The sequence below is a fragment of the Sprattus sprattus genome (assembly GCF_963457725.1).
Source record: "Sprattus sprattus genome assembly, chromosome: 16".
Classification (NCBI taxonomy): Eukaryota; Metazoa; Chordata; class Actinopteri; order Clupeiformes; family Clupeidae; genus Sprattus; species Sprattus sprattus.
The window spans coordinates 23,730,504-23,751,692 of record NC_137914.1 but is presented as its reverse complement, the minus strand read 5'-3'; the positions used below and the strand labels follow the sequence as shown (position 1 = coordinate 23,751,692).

The 21,189-nt window shown below is 43.4% G+C and overlaps 1 protein-coding gene across 1 annotated transcript; it reads left to right on the top strand.

Moving 5' to 3' along the window:
- Positions 1–1,076: 1,076 nt before the first annotated feature.
- On the top strand, positions 1,077–20,494 carry slc26a6l2 (solute carrier family 26 member 6, like 2; the record flags this gene model as incomplete). Its single annotated transcript, XM_080854413.1, has 18 exons — positions 1,077–1,219; positions 3,858–3,997; positions 5,194–5,304; positions 5,470–5,651; positions 5,792–5,956; positions 6,237–6,389; positions 6,736–6,818; positions 8,354–8,501; positions 11,699–11,812; positions 12,662–12,739; positions 12,846–12,941; positions 13,567–13,673; positions 13,862–13,931; positions 15,180–15,272; positions 15,511–15,621; positions 16,502–16,771; positions 19,773–19,915; positions 20,338–20,494. The coding sequence occupies 18 exons, from the start codon at positions 1,077–1,079 to the stop codon at positions 20,492–20,494; spliced, it is 2,364 nt and encodes a 787-aa protein (XP_080710539.1).
- Positions 20,495–21,189: the final 695 nt, after the last annotated feature.

Below are 21,189 nucleotides of genomic sequence, written 5' to 3'. Positions count from 1 at the left end.
CTACATGAACCTCGGCTGCTCTGGTGTTGTGGACAGGGGACTGGTCATCATTTAGCTTCTGGTAAGCTTCTGGAGTAGGATGTGTGGATGTGAACTTCCTCCAATGGAAGTCAAAAAGGACAGCGTCAAAACTTTGTTTTTTTTGCAGTACTGCATGGTTTTGATTTGGAATTTTATCCATCCCTGGTGTCACATTTCTCATCACAGTTCATATGGACTTTGAAACAAGATAAGATAAGATCAGATAAGATAAACTTTTATTAATCCCGAAATGTAGGTGTAATAGCAGCAAGATTTATGAATTGAATAGGACAACAGGAATAGGAATCAAATCAAAATAAAGAAACAGTCCAGCTTCCTCCGTGTTCTCTCCTCCGCAACCGGCTCCAGACCATCCAGTTAAGAGTTGGTAGGCTTCTCCTCCCTCTCCGCCGGTAGTCCACCACGAGCTGGAAAGTGCAAAGCTTCAGTGGTTGGAAGTCATAAAGACATAATGAAACAACTGCACTGTGACACTCGTAAATGTAGGTAGTATAAACTTGGTTTTTGTCTCTCTTTCTCGCGTGTTTGTGCATGTGCATATTTTTGTTTGTTTGTGTGTGTGTGTGTGTGTGTGTGTGTGTGTTTCTGTGCATGTGTCTGGGAGGAGCAGAGTTAGACAGATTAAAGGAATGTTTACACTGTTTTGCACCTGTGCTTTCCCAAGGTTAATCCAGGGGCCGTCTTGTACACTCTGTTTCCCTCTCCAATGTGAGTGTGTGTTGCACTGTGAAGGGGGTGTGTGATAGTTTGAGAAGGCGTGGTGGGGTCCCTCTGATATAGAGAGGTGCCCGGGTGCTGTTTTGCCATTCTATCATGTTATTCTCTGTTAGAACCACATCAGACACCATTGACAACTTTCTGGATTTATTTGCCACAATATAACCAACTGTGATAAGCCTCTCTCAGTATTTGCTGCCTCTTTTGTTGGACAAAAAAAAACAACTTTTTTTCAGTATTTGAGTGTGTCCTTTTCACCCAGAAGTGATAGCTATTGACTTTGGATCTAGTGACTGGTTTGAGGCGAAGGAAGACAAATGAGAATGGCGGTGTTTGAGCCCAAGAGGGAGTTCAGTGTGGACAGGAGCATACTGGACGAGCGCAGTCTGGACGAGGTGGCCCGAAAGCGGACCTGCACCCGAGGACCCTCCCTGAAGAAGCGTCTGCGTGAGTCAGTGCGGTAAGAAGCCCCACATTTATTATAGTGATCCAGTGATCACTGCAACTGTTGCCTTGTCTATTGTCATGAGGTTGTCTAATTTGTTCACTGTTGTTTTTTTGTGGAACCTCAAAGTACTTTGTTGAAAAAATTACAATGTAAGACAAAAATACAATGGCAATTTAAAACATTGTAAGACTTAGTACTAACGTTTGTGAAAAAAATGCCAAGGTTAGGGGTTACTATTACCATGAATGATTACACTGAAGTCAATCCACTGCATTTCTGAGTGTTGTGGATGCTTTGCTGGTGAGTGCGTGTGCAAGTCTGAAGATGATATCTGTCTTTTACCAACAAACAAAAAGTAAATAAAATCCTATATAAGTAGTTTAATAAATAAAGATCATGAAACATTTCCACTCAATTATGCTGTTTTGGATTAGATGGACAGATACAGTGTGCTTATGGCATCTGATGGGATTCCCACCCTTTCGTCCATTGCATTAGAAACGCTTTTAGACTTTTTTTCTTTCATTTTTATTGAAGTTTGAACTGAATGATGTGAGGTCATCTTTTGCTGTATGAGAGACTGTATGTGTGTTGTACTGTATTTGTGTCTTTCCAATGAATGTAGTGATGAGTGTTAGTTTGGCCAAAGGATAACAACTAGGGTTAATATCATTCAGAGGAGGAAGTATGTTCCTTAAATCTTTCCAGGGGAGTGTAAGCATCAGTGTGAAATCTGTCTGTGGTTGTGTGTGTGTGTGTGTGTGTGTGTGTGTGTGTGTGTGTGTGTTTTTCTTTAGGGTTGTGGTCATTCAGATTAGCTTTGTGTCTATTTAAGTCTCTAAGTACAAAGTTCACTTTTCTGTGCATCAGCTCATTTTAGCAATGTTCGTTGTCAAAAAATTAACAGACCCACATCCTCTTACGCACGTACTCTTACACAACTTTACAAACACGTGGTCTTTATTCATGTAATGCAGTGGTTCCCAAACTTTTCTGGCTCACGGCACCTCTAAACATATCTCTCTCCATCCACAGCACCCCTATTTTTTATGTCATATTTGTACTTTAGGCCATTTGATTTAACCTTGTGATGTGTTGAATAGGCTATAACTGCTTTTATTACATGTATTACATTAAGAAGGTGAGGTTTATCTCATTTTTGTTATATTCAAATTTACCACTCTCTTTAATTCAACTAATTTAATAGAACTTTTGAATAAATAGTGAACAGAATATGAACAGACACCGTCTGTCCCTCTCACAACTATATCACAGCCAACATACGGGCACATGTGTCCCATTAAGTTTAGCATGGTTGTCCAGTTCTTTGCAAAATAAAGTTCTCTGTAAATTTGTCCTCATCCACATACTGTATCGTTAACGATCATCTGGCAAAGGCCACTAGCATCAGTGGACTCGTCTATTTTAAGCGCAAATGTCCCCCTTAGCCGTAGTTTCTCACTCAGTACAGATTCCATGTTCTCCGACATATCATCAATGCGACGTTTGATCGTGTTATCAGAGAGGGGGATTTTTTTCTGAAGTGTGTGCATTTTAGATTTGGCAAGCAACTCGGCAACTAAAAAACTAGTCTTTTGTGCCTTCTCAGACACACGCACGGTAGAAAGCGTTCGCTCTGTGTGGTATTCTGCGTTTTAAGTCTTTCAAAATATTCTAGTCTTTGTTGTGGTGTGTCGGGTGCTTGGTCTCCAGGTGCCTTGCCAACTTGCTAGGCACCATGGCTGCATTAGCCAACGTCTCCCTGCAGAACTCGCAACATACTGGAGGTACGGGTCGTTATAATGGCTCACTTTTCAATTTGCTAAATTCGATTCCGATGTTTGTTACTGTGGAGATGGATGCACTCTCTTTAAAAGTTTATCCATTGCGCCTACCTTCACTGCTGTCAATACGGAATACCAAACAAAGTCAACGAGAGAGCTGTTGTTAATGTTACGCCCTGAATCAACTGTAAACTGTAGCCTATTGTTGTTCGTGCTGCAAATACATTTTTTAATTTATATAACAATACAATTAATTTTGAAATTGATATATATTAAATGATCAAGCCTTGGGCCATTCCACGGCACCCCTGAGCATGTCACGTCACCCCAGGGTGCCGCGGCACCCACTTTGAAAACCCCTGATGTAATGATATCAGCATTTCATCTAAATGGTGGTTCTAAGTAGCTGGGACTGTGTGAGCTGTTGAGGACCAGGAGAGAACACAGACATGTCTTGCACCAAACACACATATGCATGGATAAGGGTCTATGATGTTTGCATACCTTGCTGATATGGTCCTCCTGGTCTGCACACATGGCCTGAGGTGGCCTTGGAATTCCCTAAATTCACTAGTTGGTGTGCAGCATTCCAAGTGAACCATTTCTCTCCTTCCTTTCTCACTCTCCCTCACTCTGTCACTTTTATTCATCCCTCCACTTGGACTCTGGTCATTATTATCTCCATTACTGTTGTCTTTCATCCTTTTTTCTCCTTTCCTCTCCAACCCACTTCCTCATCATCCTCTCTCTCATTTGTTAATTCTTCTTCATCCCCCCTCCACCTCTCTCCTCTTTGTCCTCTTCCCTGTCCTGATCTGTTTCTCCTTTTTCGTCCCCCGAAACATCTCTCTCCTCCCTGGCCTCAGGTGTTCTCTGCCCAGGCTGAAGGGCTGGCTTTTTTCCTGGCTCCCCGTCCTCTCCTGGCTTCCCCGCTACAAAATCCGTGAGAATGGCCTGGGGGACCTCATCGCCGGCATTAGTGTGGGAATCATGCACCTGCCACAAGGTGAGCGTTCCCAGCACCCAAAACACTGCCTCTCCTCTCACTGAAAGCACCAGGGAACATGGAGGAACCCGGTTAGCAAGTTAAGATATAGGTTACTTTGAGTGTGTCTATTACTGACACTTTGCAAAGTACACTGCAATACAGTGCCCTGTAATACAGTGCCCTGACATCTACAGTGCACTCCCCGTCGCTCAGGGGTGCTTTATCAAATAGAACCCTTACGTTAAGCACCTGGTGGAAGTGACGGATGCAAATCTGCTCGCGATACTTGCGAAAACTAAAACGTTTGCGTTGTCATGTTAACCCGTTATTAAACTGAGCATATCCATTGTTAATCCATTATTCAATTTGGCATTTTGATTGTTTAACAGAACAGCAGTTGTTTAACACTGTCCGGTGATTGACATAGCTATCTGTCGTCGAACTGGCCCGTTGTAACGAGCGCCTGGAGCCTGCCACCTGCCCTCGCCAAGCGAAAAGTGTCCCGATTTAGATGCACCTTCGTCGGTCTAGCAACAGGCGCCGATGGGGGAATAGCCAGCTAGCTTAGCATAACTGCCATGCAATTCTAATGGTAATGCTACCTAGCTAGGTATGCTAACTGTCGGTATACATCGTGAAATCCACCAAAATACTCATGTCACTGGCTTTAATTTGATAATGGCATGTTAGTAGTACATTTAATATCAGTACAGTTGTTTAATTACTGCTGATATTTACATTTACGGTCTGTAGCCTGGTGGTCTACTACCTCTGCCACCGTAGCCACCGCAACCATCATGTCCGCCATTGTTTTAGAAACAAAACGAAAAAGCTGGCGAAAGGGCTCCTCCTCTTCCGCACGTAGCCAAGATGGTGCCCTGAATTCTGCTGATTTTGTCAGTGTGGTGCCCTAAGCACTGAAAGTCAGGGCTCGAACTGCTCAAGGGTGCGGTAGTAGACAGAGTCCTTGTGTGTGAGTCTTCACTTTTGTGAGATCTAGCTTTATTCTGAATACTCAACCGAGGGTCAATGATATTTTAAAGAACAAACAGAAAACAATTATGTCACCAACCATTAAAATTATCAAATAAATGTTAGACATAAAACAAATATGTTGACTGATTATGGAATGCCATAGTCTTTTCACTTTAAAGGTCTAAACTTTATGTGAGGGCCACTGACTACACTGCATTCTGTGTCTGTTGTGTTTGCAGGGATGGCGTATGCTCTGCTGGCCTCACTACCACCAGTCTATGGACTATACACGTCCTTCTACCCTGTACTCGTCTACTTCATTTTTGGTACCTCCAAACACATCTCCATAGGTGAGTAGTTGGGTTACAAATATGCAGACTATATTTTTTATCTAAGATAGATGTTCTATATTTTCTGTATTATCTGTACATTTTACATATCTTTGTTCCCCTCTCTTGTGTGTGTGTGTGTATATGTGTGAATTTCTGTAATATCAATGCATATCCCCTGTGAAGGTACATTTGCTGTCATCAGCATCATGATTGGTAGCATTGCTGAACGGTTAGCACCGGATGCTAACTTTATTGGTAATGTTACGAACGGGTCCTCTGAGGGTGTGGTCGTGGATATAGCAGCAAGAGATGCATACCGGGTGGAAATAGCCATATCAGTCACCTTACTTAGTGGAATCTTTCAGGTGTGGTTCCAGTCATCATTGAACATAACTTTATATTTTTTATTTTATTTTAAGACATTGTCTGTCGTATTTTTTTCTTCATTTTCACTGCTTTTCTTTCTTTCTCGCTCCCCCTCTCTCTCTCTCTCCCTATTCATTAGGTGTTGTTGGGGTTGGTGAGGTTTGGCTTTGTGGTGACGTATCTGTCCGAGCCTCTGGTTAGAGGCTACACAACAGGAGCAGCCACACATGTGGTCGTCTCTCAACTGAAGTACCTGTTTGGGATTAGCCCTAACCGCTACGTTGGGCCGCTGTCACAGATATATGTGAGTTTCATTCAGACAGGTTCTCTCTCAAACACACACACACACACACACACACACACACATACAAACACACATTGGATTTGAGCACACATCTAAACACCAAAATCCCCAAATCATACTGCTCACAATGACGCTAAAAAAACTGATCTGGTACAGATCTTAAACTCATCGTCAATATATGCAGAACCAGCAGAACAAGTAATTTTTCCTTCAGATGTCAATTAACAACATTCATGCCTCCCTCTGCTGGATGAAAATAACAACCTTCCCTTCGTTGCAGATACTGGTAGACCTCTGCTATCGGCTGCCTGGCACTAATATCGCCATTCTGGTGGTCAGTTTGGTGGCCCTGGCTGTCCTGATTACTGTCAAGGAGTTAAACTCCTATTACAGCAAAAAACTACCGCTTCCCATTCCTATTGAGCTTATAGTGGTGAGTAGGTTACCTGCTAACACTTGGGCAGGCTTATATGTTATATGATTTTCTTGTTCTTTGTACTTGCTGAAATTATGACCGTGGGCCTTGAAATTTCTCACCCCTCCTCCGATTTTTAAGTGGGTAATTGCAATTGTCAATGAAGACCAGGAGAGGGCAGTCTTGTCCAAAATGTGGTTGCATTCAAACCAGACACACTTAGGAGGAACCCTGTACACATGTTAACATGAACTTATTTATTTCACATTGCAAATATTATGTTATATTAGACAATGTCATCTTCACTGACATGAAATGGGACAATGACAAAAAATACCTGATGGAGAGTGATTTTTGTTTCCAGATCATTGGAGCAACAGTGGTCTCCTATTATGGAAATCTCAATGAGATATATGATGTTCATGTGGTTGGGGAGATTCCAAGTGGGTAAGTGGCATACTCTTCCACCATATGTGTGTGTGTGTGTGTGTGTGTGTGTGTGTGTGTGTGTGTGCGCGCGTGTGTGTGTATGTGTACTTTGTGTGCATGTCATGGCCTTGAAGCTTCATAATCTGTGCCAAAGACATAACAGAAAGCACAGATAGAAGAGGTACAGGACAAGACCAGAGGCGAGGTAGACTACTGTGTCTGGCTGCTTTGAATTGCATTTCAGCTCCATTTCAGTTCTGATAGAGAAGCCACCGAGAGGGGTCATTAGAGGTCAGGGCTAGACTCCTCTGAAGCTGTTGCTTCTGTCCTCATCTTACTCACTTATTGATTTGCTAGTGGAAGGTTCTTAGGAGCACTCTGCAGTACTTCCGGAGGGAAACATGCCTTCTAGCACCTGAAATCCGTGAAAGATCTCTTGATCTCTTGTTCTATTATGACTCGTCTGATGTAAAGTTGTTTGACTAACAGCATCGTCGCCATTTCATCTTTGAGGACTGCATTCCACGACGACTCTTTTTCCACCAGCAAAAGGAAATATTCTTATGCAGAACCTTTAGCTTTGCAGGCAGCCTGTGAGTGCTTTTGCAAGTGTGGGGAATTTCAGAGGGAGTACGCTGTCATATTAGTTCTTCTGATGTTTGTTTATCATCATTAGAAGTGTCATTAAAAGAGATGGATGATTCAGCATGCATTGCAGAGCCATGTCCATGTCTAATTGAGAAATACCATTGAGAAAGTGACAGCCCTCAGGAAGAACACAGTGATATGAATGTATCTGGAACAAAACAATCATAGTCATAGAAAATATTGCAAATTTTTTGCTAAACCCTTCTCTGGTGTGGTGGCTTTGAGAAATAACCATTGTCTTGTGATATAAAAAACAAAGGGTTACTGTAGGTCAGGTGCTGACAGCTACTATGTCTCTACTTTTGACCTTGGCATCAATACATACCTTTATCTCGCTGACACTTCTGCCAGCAATTTTAAACCGTTGACGATTACATTGCAGGGCTGCTGTAAAGCATTTAGGTGCAAATAACACACAGCAAGGCAAGAGAAATAAAATAAAAATAAATGTCAATCCTGTTCTAATGCGGGTAGGCAGGTTGATGTGGCGACCTTAGTAAGAACAACACTCCACCAATGACCCAAATCAACCACAGGAAACCCCCTCAAACCACCAAATCCTATATAACCCAAGGCTGAGAGGCAGCAACACCAGCAGTCCCCAAGCTAGAAGCCACCTCAGTGTGTAGCCACGTTTGAACCTAGAACCAAAGGAATTCCACATTGGGTTTGATACCCAGTTACCTGTTAACCGTAGAGGCAGTACTGGTTCTGTCAGAGGAGATGGAGTGGTTTGAAGAAAAGACTAAGGAAAGAACGTAATGGCAAAACATTTCAAATGTCTACCGAATAGCTAAAAGCATTTACATTTTTTTCTCGCCTGACCATCAGAATTAGCGATGGCCACACTTTCAGTTGAGTCATCTGTTAACCAGCAGGCTCTGTGTCTGTCTCGTCCCTCTCAGCCTGGTGGCCCCACGCGTGCCTAACTTCACCCTGTTCCCCTCCCTGGTCGGAGAGGCCTTTGCCATAGCAGTAGTTGGCTACGCCATCAACATCTCCCTGGGCAAGACCTTTGGCCTTAAGCATGGCTATAAGGTGGACAGCAACCAGGTACTACTGGAGTCTCTGAACGCACACACACACACACACACACACACACACACACACACACACACACACACACACACACACACACAGCTACTCACAACCAGGTATTAATGGAGTCTCTGAATGCACAAACACACACACACACACACACAGTGGCGGTTCTACATGGATTAACGCCCCGGGCGAGACCCCCTCCGAGCGCCCCCCCCCCCCCCCCCCCCCGGATTTTTTTTTTCATATAAATATATATATATATATATAACTTTATTATTATCATAACTAAATAAAGGCACAAATTGCACAAATCCCTTTATAGAACTTTGAATAACATACTTAACATCACATATCTGTCATTAGACGCTATATTAACCTATCTTTCAGGGAGGAACAATTAGCTGCTTGGTTACTGCCTAGAATTCAACGCATGCCACACTTTAACTTATGACTGGTAAACTATAATTTGTCACGAAATAGAGTTGTAGCAAATGTCAAACGTTCCGTCTTTGAAACTGCCTAGAGAAGATATGAACATTACGTTGGCTAATTACACGGCCCAACGTCAACCCAACTGATGGAAATAAATAATAACTGAACGTGTGACAGTTTTGTTGCAAAGCACAATCTTATCGTGAAATTAGATCTCGTGTTTGTTGAGTTAAAACCGAACTATTGTTGTATAATCATGGGCAGTAGAATAGCAGGCTAACACATGTAGGCTAAGAGTAATACCACCAATTAACATTAGCCCTTCATCATGACATGGATACCGTAATCATACAGAGAGAACATAGTGGCATACCTTTATGTTTTGCTCGATTCTCCTCTTCTTCTTTACTTTCGAAATAGGGCGCCTGACGGTTTTGGCCATTACCTATCCATCTTTGTGCTTATTTTGCACTCGACAATCAACACATTCCCCATCCCCTGTCACTCGTACAGAAGTTAAGACTAAACCAATTCACCTTGCCCTTGGTGACACATAATCGTTCAGTATTACCTATTTGTATAAGCCATTTCACACAATTCAGAAAAACAAAAAACCGTGCAGGAATTATAGGCCTGTAATTATAATATTATGAATGTGCGTTTTTTGCAAGAAAGTCGAGGTGTGACTGACCTAAGCCCACTAATTGTATTAGAGTATTGCTATAGCCTACAGTGGATCCCCCCGTCCCCCCACTTGTCCGTTCCAGTTGGGATACCCATACTTTTACAAGGCACCTTCTTAGCAAGCAGGGGCGCAAGCAATGGCGCCTGCAGCTGCAGGGGGCGCCAATTTGCCAATTCTCCACACAGTGATATGATAATAGAAAACCGCTTCGTGGCCCAGATTATTACAGTATTTCTCTGCTCCTAAAACACATTTTTTCAAAGCATGCCTCGGTTTCTCTGAACACTAAACCCAAGTGCCAACTCCCTAAACCAATTCTGCTAAACTTAAAGCACAATTCTCTGCTTTAAACACAGATTTCAATTGTTAACCGCACTTTCTTCAAAACACAACACACAATTCTCTGCTTTAGACACAGTTTTCAATTGTTAACCACATTTTCTTCAAAACACTAAACACCATCCTCTCTACTTTGCATACTTCATCAATGCCAAAACCTCCTTGTGTTCAAACAGAAAACACTGCTAATCATTTGGCAAAACTTCCATTTCCAAGGCTGTTGTGCAATTTGAAATCAAAACTTTAGCTCCTAGTTTGGAGAACAATTTATGGCAACATTGAAGTGAGTGGTGATCAGAGAGGCAGAGGATTGAGAGTAAGAGGAGGAGGAGGAGGAAAATGATGAAGAGGAAGAGCAAGACGGAGAGCCATTACTGTATCTCTGATGAGATTCAGGCCAATGTGTTCAACCATGTGGTCAACATGGGTTTGACCATGCAGGAGGCTGGCAAGGCTGGCCAGAGGGTTCAACCAAACATAAGCCGCTTCTCAGTTGCACCGATTCTCCGGACATTCAGAAGAGAGAATGGGTAAGAAACACTACTATGACAGTAAAACACTAGTTTGAATGCCTTACTGTATCATGAGCATAGTATTCTTGTATTTTACTGTAGAATATTTTGCATTGTACTGTATTTGTAAAATTACAGTATACGCAAACAAATACAAAGTGCAACCATTGATGACCAAGACATATTCCTAAACATCAATACAAAGAGCCTAGCCACAGTGGACCATGTTCTAAGGCAGAACATCTCGAGAATGAAGCAGGTGTACAGGGTGCCTTTTGACAGAAACTCTGATAGAGTCAAACAATTACAGTATGATATGACTATGTGCAAGTAAGTCATATACGTTTCCACAACTGATTACGTCCTATCAGCACAGAAACATTACTGTACTGTATTGTAATCCAATCAAATGTTCAAATCAAACTGTATTTTCAGATGTTTCACAACACAACAATTGTCGATATTGTCTTACTGTAAGCAAGAACAGGATTCAGTCTAGTTTTTTTGTCCTTTTATTATTTTACATTTTTCTTTCATTTTTGAGTTAAAACATTATACAGTTACAATATTTTACAACAGGAGAAAGCGTACAGTAACACTGGAGATGAAAAGGCATAATACTCCTGATAAGGCCTTCATACTAGTGTTTTCCCATTTCATAGTAGTGTTTTCCATTGAGCACATCAGTGTTCAATCAATGCTTAGAATGTCTACTCAAATAATGGTCTGTGTTTGTTGTTTGAAAACAAAATGCCCTTTTGAGGTGATATAATAGTGTTTTGAAACCAAAGTGTCATTTTGCAAGAGATATAAAGGGTTTTGCATTTTGTGTGAGTGGTTTTGGGATTTGTGTTTAGAGCTAAGAGAAACCGAGGCATGCTTTGAAAAAATGTGTTTTAGGAACAGAGAAATACTGTATTTATTTATTTATTTGGTCGTGCCGCCCCCCACGTGACTTGAAAAAGTGCCGCCCCGGTCGACCGCCCGGGTCGCCCGTGTCTAAAACCGCCACTGCACACACACACACACACACACACACACACACACACACACACACACACACACACACACACACACACACACACACACACACACACACACACACAGCCGCACACAACCAGGTTTTTACTGGTGTCTCCGCATCTCTTTGCTTGAATGGACCTCTTGAGCAACATGTGAACGCAAACACAAACCTGCACAGGCACATTAACACAAAAAAATCCTTCTGTGTCTTTCAGGAGCTGGTAGCTCTGGGCCTCAGTAATTCAGTGGGGAGCTTCTTCCAGTGCTACTCTGTCACCGCCTCTTTGTCTCGCAGTCTGATCCAGGAGAGCACAGGGGGAAAGACCCAGGTGAAACACACACACACACGTACACACGTACACACACACACACACACACACACACACACACACACACACACACACACACACACACACGTACACACACACACACACACACACACGTACATACACACACACAATTACTAATCTATGTATGTTTAAATGTTTAATGTTTATTAAATGTTTATTACAAGTGTAATTTAGTAATACAGGATAATCTACTCTTCCAGAAAATGGATAATGTTAAAACTAGTGGCTATCATATGGAGGGAAGGGAGTGATGTCTACACACATATTCTACAAATAATGGTGGGAAGGGAGTGATGTCTACACACATATTCTACAAATAATGGTGGGAAGGGAGTGATGTCTACACACATATTCTACACATAATGGAGGGCAGGTAGTGATGTCTACACACATATTCTACACATAATGGTGGGAAGGGAGTGATGTCTACACACATATTCTACACATAATGGTGGGAAGGGAGTGATGTCTACACACATATTCTACACATAATGGAGGGCAGGTAGTGATGTCTACACACATATTCTACACATAATGGTGGGAAGGGAGTGATGTCTACACACATATTCTACACATAATGGAGGGCAGGTAGTGATGTCTACACACATATTCTACACATAATGGTGGGAAGGGAGTGATGTCTACACACATATTCTACACATAATGGAGGGCAGGTAGTGATGTCTACACACATATTCTACATGTAATGGAGGGCAGGTAGTGTCCACACACATATTCTAAGTAATGCCAAACTGCTTCAGCTCCACACATGCATGCACTCATATGCAGAGTCCCACACACACATACTGATGCTTGTGTGTTTTTCAGGTGGCGGGGGCCATTTCTGCACTGATCGTGCTGGTCACCGTACTGAAGCTGGGCTCACTCTTCCAGGAACTACCCAAGGTAAACGCTCCCTGCCCCCCCACATGCATCCTTTCCTCCTCAGCACCCTGACTGACACCAGATCATCTGTCTGACTCTCATGTATCTATATGTCTCTTTGCTACAGGCTGTTCTTGCCACCATTGTGTTTGTGAATCTGAAGGGGATGTTTAAACAGTACTTGGACATCCCTGCTCTGTGGAAGAGTAACAAAGTAGATCTGGTAAGGACAGCTCATTCAGTTCCTATCCTGCATGTTATCAGATCAAAACATGCTTTTAACCAGACATCCCTGGCCAGAAACCCAGATTGAACTATACACTGTTACCTCTGTGCTCACAAACAGCATACTGTTAAGTGTAGCTGTCATACTCTTGGGTCTGCCCTTGATTGAACCATACACTGTTACCTCTGTGCTCAGAAACAGCATACTGTTAAGTGTAGCTGTCATACTCTTGGGTCTGCCCTTGATTGAACCATACACTGTTACCTCTGTGCTCACAAACAGCATACTGTTAAGTGTGTCATACTCTTGGGTCTGCCCATGAGAACCCTATTGAAAGAAGCAGGATGATATGCTATTGTAGTGTGTGCTTGCCAGTACAATAGCTTGCATGTATATCCATCGCTCTATGCCTGTGTATGTCTGTGTGTCTGTGTTAGCTGTGTATGTCTATGTGTGTGTGTGTGTGTGTGTGTGTCTTTGTATGTCTTTGTGTGTGTGTGTGTGTGTGTGTGTGTGTGTGTGTGTGTGTGTGTGTGTATGTGTGTGTATGTCTGTGTGTGTGTTTGTGTGTGTGTGTGTGTGTGTATGTGTTCTCACTAACCTGCCTGTGTGTGTGCTGTAGCTTATATGGGTGGTGACATGCACCTGCACGATTCTGCTCAATTTGGATCTGGGTCTGGCCGCCTCCATCGCATTCAGCCTCCTCACTGTCATCTTTAGAACTCAGCTGTGAGTGGCTTTGTGTGTGTGTGTGTACATGTGTGTGTATGAGGGGGGGGGGGGGGTCCACATTTATGAAAGTGTGTGCGTGAGTGTCTACATCACTGTATCATTATGTGATTATGTCTGAAACACTCATGATGAGCGATTGTCTCTCTCCATGTCTGTCTCTATCCCACTGTCTCTTTCTCTATCAGTCCTAGGTACTCTCTGCTTGGCTGGGTATCTGGGACAGAACTCTACCTGGACACAGAGGCCTATGAGGAGGTAAAAGCCGTCTATTTCTACCCCACAGAATATGCGGAATCATCAGGAAAGTCATTAGTATGGGGGGTAAACATTTACAGATGAGTCCACTCAGTCACAGATCTATGCACACATGTATAGATAAGTCTACACATGCTCAGATATCAGATACACTTGCAAATCTCATTACACATTTAAAGATGGGTTTACACGTTTACAAATTTGATTAAGCACACACGGATTCTCAATGCACATTTGCGGGTTCTTGTGCACATTTTCTAATCTGATTATGCACACATGGACTGAGATACAGTTACCGTCATGCAATGTCTACGACACAGGGAATGCTGGGAGATGGAGTTTATTGGAACAAGCCAGAACTTAGGGCACAGGGGAAAAAAAACAGGGAAAACACAAAACTAATGCAGGACACTAAAGCAAAGAAGGCATGTCCAAAACGGAAAAAAAAAACACAGAACATATTTAAACAATTGAGAATTTAAACAATCACGTGAGGCACAGAAACAACGAGCAAGAGAGAAACACAAAACTCAATACAAGAACTAGAATGACCTCAAAGTCTCGAAGTCAGGCTGTGGTGATATGGAAAGCACCAAACAGGATTGAAGGAACAGGCTGTGGTGGTGACATGGAGATCACCAAACGGGAACGAGCGAACAAAGCTATCTGGAAATCGCGAAGTGGTGGAGAAACTCCGTCCGGAGCTGTAGTCCTAGGATTTAAGTCCTTGCTCGACGGGGTCCGACGGGGCAGTGAGGGAAATGAGGAGTGTATATAGGGTGTGAAACAGGTGATTGGGTGAGAGCCAGGTGTGTGGGATCAGGTGAATGAGTGAAGTGCATCTGCTGGCAATCAGGGGGTTGTGAAAGGTGATGAAATGCAGCTGGGAGTGTGAATGTCAGGCTGTAGCGGGTATGTGTGATGAAGGGGGCGTGGCCAGAGCAGGGTTCAGCATAGACGTGACCGTTACACACATTTGCAAATAATTCTGCTAAAATAATATCCCCACAAATGTTCTTGTGCAATGTCTATGAGTGTGTATGTTTATAGTATAGATGTGCATGTGTGTGTACAAATGTGTCTGTGTGTTAGTGTGGGCGTGAAGTGTGTTTGATGTGCTTAGCTTTGTGTATGTCTGTATGTCTGCTTGTGAGAGTGTTTATTCACTGTTGGCCCACGTGTGAATGTATTTCTGTCTTGACTGTGCATGTGTGTTTACAGCTTGTGTGGTTATGTGTGTGCGTGTAGGCCAAGGAGCTCCCAGGCATCACTATCTTCCGCTCATCCGTTACTCTGTATTACGCCAACGCTGATCTCTACAGGGAGGCCCTGGAGGAGAAGGTACCCTATCACTCATGCATTCCACATTCAGATCCATAATAACGTGTGGCAGACAGGGAGAAACGATCTGCACATATAACAAGATTCTCATTATCATCCCATCTCCCTCTCTCTCTATCCTTCCCTCTTTCTCTCCAACGCATGTCTGTCTCCCTCTCCCCCTCTCTCCTCCCTCTCTCTCTCTCTCTCTCTCTCCCTCTCTCCTCCCTCTCTGTCTCGGTCGCTCCATCGCTCTCAGAGTGAGATCAATATCAATAAGCTGCTGAAACGGAAAAAGAAGCAGGCAGCAAAACAGAAACGTTTACAAGCCAAAGAGGAGAAGGCGGCCAAGAAAGAGAGAAAGAGAGAAGTGAGTGGGTCCACTGAAGCGCACAGCACACACTCACACACACACACACACACACACACACACACACACACACACACACACACACACACACACACACACACACTCCCTACGGACAACGATCAGCACACTCACGTACTAACACACAGGTCAGCATTTCTGTATGCTGCTCCTGAAATCTCTCCGTGAAGTGGAAACTATGTGGGGATGAGTGCCTTATTGACCTCCCTTTAGTCCGCTCTATCCATCGCCTGCCATCTGAAGCAGGCCCGAGGCTCTGCCATGTGACCCATCAATGTGGCCAGCCCCACATTATGCGTTCCTATTCTGAGCAGTTATGCTGGGAAGGTGAGAAACACAGTCCATCAGTAGCATCAGTGGGCAGACACACTCACAGATAGTGGCCTCCACCCATAATGCAGTCGAGGCGATGAGGTTTGTATGGATGCTTTTAACCTGCATTTGCATTCAAACACACCCCTAATGGAAGTGTACAGGGATGTAATCATGCTGCCACCCACTAGGGTGTAACATGGAGTATGTGTGTGTGTGTGTGTGTGTGTGTGTGTGTGTGTGTGTGTGTGTGTGTGTGTGTGTGTGTGTGTGTGTGTGTGTGTGTGTGTGTGTGTGTGTGTGTGTGTGTGTGTGTGTGTGTGTGTGTGTGTGTGTGTCTGTGTCTGTGTGTGTGTGTGTGTCTGTGTATGTTGGGGTGATAGAGGTAGGGTTGACTCAAGCCATCAGAGATGAAATATTCAGTGGCTCACACCTACTTAACATGCTTGTTAAATCAAAGGTTTCTAAGTTCAGCTAACTTAAACAGAGTGCTGACAGTAACCCAGGTGCCCTCTACCTGTTGCTAAGCAGTCTCATCACCATGTTACAGAACGGGGCACTCAGCATCTCAGCCAATGTGACGCCTGGATCAGTTCACTGGCGCGGCTCCAACATTGACCTACGTAAGGACTCCCAGTGCAGTAACGGCTGTGTGAACAAGGGCTTCGAGCGGGAGCCTGACGGGTACACGTGTGACATGGCAGGCGAGAGGACGGAGGACACAGTGATGGAGGACGCGCGGAGCGGGAAACACTCCGTCATCCTGGATCTGTCCACTGTGAGCTTCGTCGACACAGTCACACTCAAGACCCTGAAAAATGTGAGAGACCATCCATCCATCAATCAAACAAAGCCAAAAAGGCAGAAAGAATGTTAGTATGTGAGGGAAGGACATGACGTTAGTATGTGAGAGAAGGACATGAAGTTAGTATGTGAGGGAAGGACATGAAGCTGGTATGCAAGGGAAGGACATTCAGTTAGTATGCAAGGGGAGGACATTCAGTGAGTATGTGAGGTAAAGACATTTTAGACCAGTTAGTATGTGGAGAGAAGAATGCAACTGAGTTGTCAGTCAGTTATGCATCAGCAGCAGTAGTGGCGTAAACAGTAAGAGTAAATCTGGAGGACACTGCCCTTCACAGTCAGCCAGGCCACAACACATTTGTTTTGAAAACAGCGCTGCCTTTTTAATCTTGTTTTTCTGCCATTATGCAACCCTCTGATTTCTTCTTATCTGGTGGCCGACATGCACTCAGCAAGAACAAAACTGCTGTGTGTTCTCTGGACACAGCAGCATGCTAAATCCAGAGCTGTGTGTTTTTCCCTTCTGCTAGTGGGGGGAGGAAGGGGTGAATAGAGCCAATGAGGGAGGACAGATAAACTGAGACAAACAGGTGACCAGAGGGGCTACTGGGGAGGTTTTCTAATGGCCTCTTTTCCCTCTCTAACCTTGCATCCTCCTTTCTTCTCCGCTGTCAAACACTGCATCTATTCTCCTCTCCCTCTCTCTTAGATATGTCGGGACTTTGGCGAGGTGGATGTGACTGTGTACCTGGCAGGCTGTCAGGGTGAGTGTTTTCTCCAAACCCTCAGGCCCTTATCTATCACCCACAAGACAGGTTCATCACAACTGGGGCAGCTCTCTCTCTCTCTCCCTCACACAGCAATGTGTGTGTGTGTGTTTGGGTGTGTATTTCTGTGTTTATGAGGGAGAGGGAAAAGGCTCATTACAGTTCAGGGAAAAGGTGAATAATGGTGTGTTTGTGTGTGTGTGTGTGTGTGTGTGTGAAACAGAAGGAGACTGACAGTCTCATCACAGCTCTGTGTAAAGGTGAGTAATGGTGTGTGTGTGTGTGTGTGTGTGTACTTGTGTATGGGTGTGTGCGCGTGTGTGTGTACACAAATATGTGTATTTATGTCTGGGAGAGAGAGAGAAAGGGAGAATCTAACCACAACTCTCAAAATAAAGGGGAATAATGTTTGTGTGTGAGAGAGAGAGGCTGGTCACAGCTCTCTGTGTAAAGGTGAGTAATGGTGTGTGTGTGTATGTGTGTGTCTGTGTGTGTGTAAGAGAAAGAGGAGGGCTGCCCCCTCAGTCCCGCCCTCTTCACTTTATTTATAAAGCCCCTGGCACAGTTAATCATGGATGATGAGGTGATAAAAGGAGTCATGGTAAGAGGTTTAGAGCAGAAGATTTGTCTATATGCAGATGATGTTTTGCTCTTTATTACAACACCAGAGGTCAGCATTCCTAGACTGATGTCCCCGCTAAAAGATTTTGGAACTTACTCTGGATATAAATTCAGCGTGCAAAAAAACACAAACTCTAAGTTATAACTACACCCCTCAGAAAGACATGCTAAATAGATTTGCTTTCAAATGGACCTCATCAGACATTAAGTATCTGGGAATTCAAATACATAAAGACATTTCAAAAATATATGATAGCAATATTGGTCCCATAGGTAAAAACATCAAGGCAGATATTTACAGGTGGTCCCAACTGCCCTTAGATATGCATAATAGAATAGGAACGATAAAAGTAAATGTACTCCCCCGACTCTTTTCCAATCCTTACCAGTTGTAGTACCATTGCAACAATTTAATGAATGGGATAAGTGGATATCAAGATTCATTAGGGGGCGTAAAAGACCAAGAATTCAATTCCAAACACTGCAACTTTCTAAAGAAAAACGGGGTAGATCATTATCATGTTTAACAGACTACTACAAGGAGGCACAATTAAGACCACTACTAGCATGTTGCTGTAATCCAGAATATATAGCAAAATGGAAAGATTAGGAAACTTCACAGCTAGATATACCGTTACAACCAATATTAGCTAGCAAAATCTTGTATGAGCAGCATGTTAAAAGTTTAAATCAATGGACTAAAGTTCCTCTTAGAATCTGGTTTAAGACGGTCTAGACAGTTGAGATAGGTTGCTTTTGACCCAGACTTTAAACCGGCAAGGATTGATGGGAGGTTTAAATATTGGATTAGAATTGGCATCACTTCTTATTGTGGGAGAACTGGATAGTTTTAGGTATTTACAAACCAGGACCTATTTTAATAATGAGATTAAATCCAAGGAGAAATGTGATGCCAATTTAATTGACATATTTATTGACATGTAAAAAAAATATGGACAACAGGAAAGTATTCAATCCAGTAGAAAACACTCAACAGATAAGGTTAGATTCAAATGGGAGAAAGAATCTGGACTTGTCATCTCAGAGGGGGACTAGTCAAATATGTGCTTTGTGCAGTCCCCTTCCACCAGCTCGGGTCCTTGGAGGGAATCCTGTTGGCGGAATCTGATTAGATATTTCATAACCACCAAATTAAAATGTGTACAAACAGGTGAGGCAGGGGTTTATGTTGGAGGAAATGTGGAGAACAGCTGCCAGCCATTTAGCCATACTGGCAGGTAGGTGGTAATACAAGTAATACAGACTGTTTTCAGAGATGGATTTGACTGTTTATTTGGGCAATATCGCAGCTCACTTTTTGTTCCATGCATGTATGTTTCATTGTATCTTTGTTTCTTTAATAATAAAGTATTAAAAAAAACAATAGAGAGAGGAGAGTGGTAAATAATGCTGTGGATATGTGTTGTCTTATTGTTTGTGCATAATGAATTGGGTGGAGGGATTTGAAAAAGAGAAAAGGAGAAGGAGAAAAAGAGGGAGAAGTGAAAGGTGAATAATTGTGTGTGTGTGTGTGTGTGTGTGTGTGTGTGTGTGTGTGTGTGTGTGTGTGTGTGTGTGTGTGTGTGTGTGTGTGTGTGTGTGTGTGTGTGCGTGTGTGTTGTGTTGTAGTGTGTGTTGTCCAACAGCTGGAGCGGGGCGACTTTTTCTCCGCGTCCATCCCTAAGAATCATCTGTTCCCCTCCATTCATGATGCGGTCCTGTACTGTCTCAACCACACGGGCAAAGGGCTGCCCAGCTATGACTGTGCACTGGTGAGATCTCACACACACACACACACACACACACACACACACACACACACACACACACACACACACACACACACACTTACAGACACAGACACAGACACAGACACACACACACACACACACACACACAGACACACACACACACACACACACACACACACACACACACACACACACACACATACAAAGACACACACACAGACACACATACATACATACACACACATACATACGCACAAAAAAATTAAATAGAATATACAAACATGTACATAAAAGTGCATTCTCACAACCCCACCCCTACACAGACACACACACATATTCATAGGACCACAAAACCTCACTCATGCTGTCCCACTGTTGCCATCCCTCTTGCATGACAAGGCTTCTCATCCACTGCTTCTTGCCCTTTGTTGCCATGGAAACAGGAGGTGGCTTGTGTTACTCAGCTGTGACCAACAGAGGTCAGACTGGACTCTCCTTCCTGTGGCCTCCATTCCTCCCTCGCTCGCTCCCTCTCTCCCTCCAGCCCTCGCTCACTCCACAGTGCTGTCGCCAGCTCAGCAAGGCTCTGCGTTTCCATGACAACTAATGGGGTGGTTGCCATGGCATCTGCTGTTTTCTTCGGCCCATTTTATTGTTATTTTTGTGAATGCTCAGGCAAAGTCATAGGATGTAGTTTCCCAATAGATGTCATCACCTGGTATTGTGTTAGATAAGAGAAAGATGGAGAGAAAGAGAGAGATGTCTATGAGAACTGAGGGCCGCATCTGCTTACTCATCTCTGAGGAACTCTGACGTCTCCCACTCTCCTGCAGGAGTCACATTGAGTGCTTGTCTCCCTTTCTCCTGCAGGAGTCACATTGAGCGCTCGTCTCCCTTTCTCCTGCAGGAGTCACATTGAGTGCTCGTCTCCCTTTCTCCTGCAGGAGTCACATTGAGCGCTCGTCATTGTGACAGCACAGGTTGGTTCCAGATAGTCATAGTTACTGCTCTGCTCTGAATCACAGAGAAACCACTCTCTAAACTAAGCATGGATAAACCTGGTAGACATTTGTAACCCTCCTTGGAATGTGAAAGCAGCTGTGATTTAGACTTTGTTGTTACATTTCTAAATAGCTTTATTTTGATTTGTTTCTTACTGGAGTGTTTTGTAATTTATTGCTTTCTTTACCCAACCATGTTAAGTTGTCATTTTAATAAACGTCTGGCTTTTTTGTTGAGTTTTGAAGTCTGAATGCTCATTTGAGTTTAGCAGCAGAGATGTAATTTGCTGGTCA